Raw genomic sequence first — 7,476 nt, forward strand, 5'->3', positions numbered from 1 at the left:
AATTGGCAGTTGGAAATTCTGACCTGGAACTTGGGAGAGGGACGGGGGTTAAAATGTTAGCTTTGGGATGCTCAGTATAATTAAAACCATGGGTGGTGAGATCATCCAGTCAGAATATAAAAACAAAAAGAAGTCCAAGAATGAAACTCTGGGGAATCCTTACATTTAAAGGGCACAAAAGGAGGGAAGAATTAACAAAATGATAGGGAACAGTAATAAGCAGAACAAGAAGGAAAAGTATTGTTGAAGAAGCAAGTGGAAGGGATGGTAAAAGTAGGGAATGACTCAGCATGTCCCACGATGGAGGGGAGACAAATGGTAGGCCTGAAAAGTCAGTAGTGGGCAGCTCTGTGACCGTAGCTATCAGGGACCTCAGCGAAAAGTGGGTTGAGGACGAAGTGTGAATGGGGAGTAAGCAAACGGAGACAGGGACAGCAGACTCTTTCTCCAGCATGTTTGTTGGGAAAAGGCAGAAAGCAAGGGCAGAAGAAAGGCAACCACGGAGCTGAAATTATCTTCTGTAGAGCAAGAAGTCTGACTGGTAGTGTACAGCATATTTACTTCTGCCACTGGTCTGAAATTAAGAACCATTTAAAAAATAAGTTAAGGCTTCTGGCTCGGTGCCTGTGGCTCAAGCGACTAAGGCACCAGCCACATACACCTGAGCTGGCAGGTTCGAATCCAGCCCAGGCCTGCCAAACGACAACTACAACCAAAAAATAGCCGGGCGTTGCAGCGGGCGCCTGTAGTCCCAGCTACCTGGGAGGCAGAGGTAGGAGAATCGTTTGAACTCAGGAGTTGGAGGTTGCTGTGAGCTGTGATGCCACCGCACTCTACCCAGGGTGACAGCTTGAGGCTCTGTCTCAGAAAAAATAAAAATAAAAAATAAAATAAATAAGTTAAATAGTCTACTCCCACATGTATCTCTCTGTCTACACACACGTACTTCCCCCTATTATCTTAGACTGGAACACAAAACCCTAATCTCAGTTTGAAGAGGTGAGAATCACAACTTGGATTTGGCTCAAGGGTTTTATTTTGATTCTCACAAAGCAATTACTAAGTGTGCAAAGGATATAAATGAAACAAGGATGCAGGAGTGTTCAGCTGCCCACTTCCTCTATTTGTATATCACAAAATTTTTGGTGGCCCCCACAGTTCTAGTGACCAAAGTATTAGAAAAGCATAGTGTTGTAGTCTTTCTCCTTTTTAAAACCCCAGATGTGTCAGCATGTAGAAATACCTTGTTTTAGATGAAATCTGTTCCTACGGAAGCCACAGCACTCACTGTAATGGCTGTGCCAGCTCGGGGGCAATCTTGCTTTACTACCATGTTCATCCAGGGTCTTACAGGAAAACCTGGCGGCCTCCAACATATGAAACAAGGCAGGAGACAACAGGCAAGACGTCTATCGTTCCTGCCGGTTTTAGCAGAGAGGAACTGGAACTGTGTTCATGGAATGCAGGGACGAGCACACCATCAATATTCCTGAGGCTAGGAACTTAACGGTATTTTTTATTTATTTATGTTTTATTGTTGGGGATTCATTGAGGGTACACAGACCAGGTTATATTGTTTTTGTTATGTAAGGACCCTCTTATATTTGTGTCCCGCCCTCAAAAGGTGAATCACACCCCCATGACCCCCCCTTCCCTTTCTCAGCTCTCCCCACCCCCCACTGTGTACTAGGACCTTAATTGTCCTCATATCAGAATTGAGTACATAGGATTCTTGCTTCTCCGTTCTTGTGCTGCTTTATGAAGAATGTGTTCCAGATCCAACCAGGTTAATACAAAGGATGTACAGTCTCCATCTTTTTTTAGTGGCTGAATAGTATTCCACGGTATGCCTATACCACAGCTTGTTAATCCATTCCTGGGTATTTTTTATTTTTTAAAACATTATTATTCTTTTTGAGACAGAGTCTCTCTATCACCTTGAGGTTGAGTGCTGTGGTGTCATCATAGCTCACAGCAACCTCAAACTCCTGGGTTCAAGCGATCCTCAAGCCTCAGCTTTCAGAGTAGCTGGGACTATAGGCACCCACTACGATGCTTGGCTACTTTTTCTATTTTTGTAGAGATGGGGTCTCACTCTTGTTCATGCTAGTCTGGAACTCCTGAGCTCAGGGCAATCCACCTGCCTCAGCCTCCCACAGTGCGAGGATCATAGGCATGAGCCACTGCACCCAGCCAGTAGTACATTTTCTTTTTTAATTGCTTGAAAATATCTATTTTGTTAAAACTGTCTCAGGATGTCTGTCTCTTAGCATGGGTGGTGAGTATAAATACTGGTGAAACAGCAATTAAAGCTATCAATGAGGGACAATTATTTGAGTGTCTAAAGTCAGGTACCTCGTACAAACTTGTGCTTCAGGTAAAAAAAAAATAATGAAAAATCTTTCCTGATCTTTACATATTTATGTCCTAGAGCAAAAATCTGAATCTAATTTTGTCCATGCTAGATTAATACTGCTTTAAGGTAATATATTTAAGACACTGGTGTCAGGGTTTTATTCCTATTTGAATATGAAACAAAACTGCAGTTTAGAAATAATGTGGCACACAGTTAGGCAACACTACTAACTCCTTACTCTTAACACAAAACTAAAACACATCTTAGTATTTTGCTTGTAATGATTTAATCAACAGCATAACATTGCTTCAGTTTCTCAGTCTCTCAAATTTCCATATATATAAATAAATATATATTTAAATATATCTATGTGTCTATATTTATGTTAGCCATTAGGTTATTTTTGGTAACTTTGGTTTGATAAGGCCCTACCCACCTAACGGAGAGAGGAGCAGAAAGCAGTTACGTCGTTATGTTTAATTCTTGTTTATACTTGCTAATAAATGCAAAAATGCTATATTCTAATCGTAAATTTGAAAATGACAAGTGAAACTTCCATACATTTATTAAAGTACAGGAAAATTACCAATGACAAAGAAAAAAGGCTTGTATTATATTTAATAGTGTTAGTTTGAAAACATTTCAAATTTCCATCAAGGATAACCCTACTAGTAAAGTGTTCAATGCAGAAACCAATACAAATTTTGGTTAGTCTGTCAGGAAATAAAATGTTCTTAAGATGTTCTGAACATTTTCATTAGAAAAAGGAAGATAATTTTTATAGTTGTTTGAGGTGTTGTAATACATCTACTGATACTCCCAGCTGTTTAACTAAATTGGCTGTCTGTTTTAAAATCCAAGTGAGGTTTGGGTTTTCGGAAGGTGCATGCTCCTGTGTTCTACAACATTCTAAATGTGAACAATCTATTCCATTGGGGCTCTTGTTACCGTTTTTGTTAAACTCAGCATTATTTTCACAGAGTCTTTCATCTTTAGCTTCATCACTCTTTTTCTCAGCTGGAACTACATGACAAAGGTCCATATCCGCAATGGAGTCCGATAAATCTACAACATGGGGCTGTGGAGTGACTGATTTCAGATGTTTGAGTACATACTCTTCACACTGGCCAACTGCATCCAGAAGATTATTTATTTTACTGATCAAAGTTGAACTATTATCATGAAGGTGACACCAGGAGAGCAAAGCACTGAACAAAAATATAAAAAAAAGTTAAACAGGGAAAAGAGTAAACAACCAAAGGCTTTTTAGAATGTTTAATGCTAACACCTCCATGTTTCTCTTTAAGATAACACCATGCAAAAGTGGGTTAAGGATAATTATGCAAGTCAAAATCCGGAAAGTAATAATGATAAATAGGACTTAAAAATACAAAGATACTATCTTTTAATAAAAATTAAACAACTGTACTTAATCATAAAACTGTTTACAATTTATAATCTCTCCCTCATAAGTCTACATCCACTTTTTCCCTTAATTTAAAATTTTTCCCTTAAGAGTATGCAATCTCTGTTGAAGAGGGATACAACTCTGAGAAAGATAAGAAAAATTAGTTTCTCCTTTAGGGACATTAAATAGCTTCTAAACTGGTGATTCTCAATCTTGGACACACATTAGAATCACCCAAGGAGCTTTTAAACCTATCAAGTACCAGGTGACACTCCAGGCTAATAAATCAGAACTTTGGGGGGAATACATTTTTTAAAAGCTTCCTAACTGATTTCAGGGTATAGCCAAAGTTGAAAACTATTGTTCTAAGAATACAGTTGCTTGCCATCAAGACTGAAGGCCAGAGAATACCCACCACTGCCCTCCAGCCGTGGTGACAAAGCAAAACCCTGTCCCTTAAAAAAAAAAAAAAAAAAAGAAACGTCACTTTCCCAAGTTTATCTTATTATGGAAGACACTATTTGCTCAGCTACTAACAAATCGTCTTGAAAGAGGTGAGAATTCTTCTAGTCCTGATGGATTTAATATTGTTCAGATAATCATGTCATAAAATAATGGTTATAAAAAGTAATGTTTTAAAAATGGAATCAATTGATATAAAAGATTCAGCAATAAGTTTTCTAAGCTTATAGAAGATTTATTTATTTATTTATTTATTTATTTTGAGGCAGAGTCTCACTATGTCACCCTTGGTAGAATGCTGTGGCGTCACAGCTCATAGCAACCTCCAACTCTTGGGCTTAAGTGATGTTCACTATAAATTCTGATTTCTGACAGTTGGATTTTCTAAAACCCCAAACACAAAAATGCTGTTTTGTTTTGGTAACTTGAATCTTCTATCATTCTTTAAAATTAGTTTTTTAAAAAGAGCAGTTTAAGGTCTTCTGTTTTTCTCAGTAGAGGATAGTTTAAGAGGCTTGAAGCTTCAGAGAGGAAAGTCTGCCATGCTCCTAGCTCCATGTATCATTTGACCACTTGCCTCTTATATAGCCATTATTGCTATGGCATCCTGACAGGTATTCAATGTTCAGGACTAAAGTTAATAGAATCATTTTTCTATTACCAACTATATCTTGTTATGTACTTCTAGTCTACAAGTCTGTCGCATTGGGTTCAAGAACTAAAAGCTTTTTTCAAAACCTGAAGATTTCTTAATTAGAGATTAGTGATAGTTCTGGTAATAAAAAGCATATACCTTCCTACATTTCTATACCAAAAAAAAGACATCTGGTTCATACATTAAAGTGAAAGGAATGTTAATAATTTTGAGTTTTTGAAGGCAATTAATATTCGATGCTCTGCAGCACTCTTTTGTGAATTTAGCACTAGGAAAAGAACTTAAATTTAAATACATTATTTTTTCATGCTACTTTCATAAAAATCCTCTGGTAGTACTGAGGTTAAAATGATTTAGCCTTTAAGTTTTTAAAATTACCTCAAAGTCCCTCTGAGTTGTCCATAGTTAATAATGACTTCTGCACCTTCCTTATAACCTTGATTGAAGCCCTGCTGAAGAGCAACTGCTTTGCCAGCATCTATCCCCTCTCTATAACCTTCCTAAAACAAGTAATGAAGAAATGCAGCGGTAACTAACACAAAGTGAACCATATGTAGGCTCTTCTAGAAAGGCACAGAACCAGCTTAGAAAGTTGATAAAAACAGACCTTTACTGTGTTATCGAACATAATATGGCACAGCCACACAACCAAAGCAGACCAGGCAATAAAAGTTTATTATTGGTTTATCTTTCCTTATGTCACGTCTGAAGTCTAGACTTACTGGAAAAAATTTCTTTTTTTTTTTTTTTTTATTGTTGGGGATTCATTGAGGGTACAATAAGCCAGGTTACACTGATTGCAATTGTTAGGTAAAGTCCCTCTTGCAATCATGTCTTGCCCCCATAAAGTGTGACACACACCAAGGCCCCACCCACCTCCCTCCTTCCCTCTGTTTCCCCCCCATAACCATAATTGTCATTAATTGTCCTCATATCAAAATTTACTGGAGAAAATTTCAAACACCGATTCTCATGCTTCTTAAAAACCCTGTGTTAGGGATGTCTTCCTAGAAGGAAACACGGAAAATTACTTGTCTAGTCCCTTAGTAACTAATTGGAGTGGTATGGGTGGGTGAAAAACAGGGCAAAAATAGGGAAATAGGAAACTGTTTCAGGAAAAGGAAGATGAGGAATCTGGTTTTAGATACCTAGATTCAACTAAACTTCAAGTTCTCTGTGGGTAAAGATTTTGACCTGCACCTCTATGTCATAATGCTCAAAAGATGTTCAATACTTACTAGTCTAGCCCTGGCCTCACATAAAGCATTTTTTGTAACTGACAACATGGTTGTTGAGCTAAGCAAATATTATTTTACCGAAATATTAAACTAGGGTGGATTCCTAACTGCAGCTTTAGGAGTAATGAATGGCTGGCAAGTACACTAAGTGGACACACAACCTCACCATCTAGTCCTCACTAAGCTCTGAGTGTTCCATAGGGAAGGTAAGCTTAGTTTCAGTGAACAGGGGGACCTGCCAGATAAAAAAAAAGAAACCAACTTTAACTTTCTCTTACCTAGCCACCAGTATTCCACGTTTGCTTTCTCCTACTGCCCTGACACCATTCTGAAGTCCCCCTTTTCCATATGCTTTGATTAATACCACACCTAACTTTAGGATACCCACTCAAGCACCCATGTAAACTGAGTACATGTCCTTTAACAGCCATAACGAGCACAGTGTATGCCCCCCCCCCCTTTTCCCTTACGATCCTCAACGAAACTGCCTGCTCTTCAAAGTCTGGAAAAAGTTTATTCCGGTCGGTCCCCACCTCCCAACGCACCCCCAGGCGCCCAAAGAACGCGCCCAGCTGTTTCCTAAGCTTTCAAGTGACCCACAGGGAAATCCAGCAGGACGCGGGCCGGACCGGGCGGCGGGGAGAAAAGGAGGGCTGCGCCGGGCGGGGGGACCGCTCGGGACCCGGCTCCTTCACAGCTCCGCGCCCCTTCCCCAAACCCGGCACCTCCGAGTCTCCCGCCCCGGCCCCAGGTTTACTTTGACCCGTCTCTGCATGTGACTCCGCCATTCCCGCTCCACCAGGGCAGAGTCGTCAGCTTCCTCGTCAAACACGTCGCCCTCCTCCGCAGGGGACTGGACGGAGGCCGCGGCTCGAACCCACGACATCTCCAAGACAACAGAGGGGGTCGCCGGACACCGGAAGCGCCAGCAACTTCTTCCGGTTCCGAAGGGCGGGGCGAAGACGACGAGCCGGGGGGCCCCGGGTCGCTGCGCGTGCGCGCGGTGGAGACCGGCTGTCCCGGGTGGAGACCGGCTGCTGTTTCAGCTGGGTGTGTTTTGGGCTCCCTCAGTTGACAGAAGGCCGTTTGCTTTTGTTAGTTGTGGGTGAGGCAGATCCCTCCTTCGCTGAACCCGCGCGCCTCTGCCCTCTGGGGAGGCCGCCGGGACCAAGTGAAACACCTTCCGTGCCCACCGTGTACCTGCAGGGGGCTGCGTTTTGTGCACCGTCGGGTAGTTAAGCGGTTGGGTGGTCACTGCCCAAAGACTCTTGGGATCCCCCTCGGTACACATGAAGGATTTGACAACTCGGCAGTTTTTAACTATTAGGAGTGTGGAGCAAGGGATAATAGATTCGAA

General features: G+C 41.1%; 1 protein-coding gene across 2 annotated transcripts; it reads right to left on the reverse strand.

Moving 5' to 3' along the window:
* Positions 1-2,956: 2,956 nt before the first annotated feature.
* On the reverse strand, positions 2,957-7,041 carry YAE1 (YAE1 maturation factor of ABCE1). Of its 2 annotated transcripts, XR_008372925.1 has the most exons (4): positions 6,877-7,014; positions 5,827-5,888; positions 5,260-5,381; positions 3,549-3,564 (listed from the first exon to the last, which is right to left on the reverse strand). XR_008372925.1 is itself a non-coding variant. In XM_053553860.1 (3 exons), the coding sequence occupies exons 1-3, from the start codon at positions 7,003-7,005 to the stop codon at positions 3,135-3,137; spliced, it is 681 nt and encodes a 226-aa protein (XP_053409835.1). In that variant the 5' UTR covers positions 7,006-7,041; the 3' UTR covers positions 2,957-3,134. The 2 variants fall into 2 exon arrangements, 1 of the variants encoding a protein (XP_053409835.1); XM_053553860.1 differs by lacking the exon at positions 5,827-5,888 and having other exon boundaries at positions 2,957-3,564; positions 6,877-7,041.
* Positions 7,042-7,476: the final 435 nt, after the last annotated feature.

This window comes from Nycticebus coucang, chromosome 11 (assembly GCF_027406575.1).
Source record: "Nycticebus coucang isolate mNycCou1 chromosome 11, mNycCou1.pri, whole genome shotgun sequence".
NCBI classification, from domain to species: Eukaryota; Metazoa; Chordata; class Mammalia; order Primates; family Lorisidae; genus Nycticebus; species Nycticebus coucang.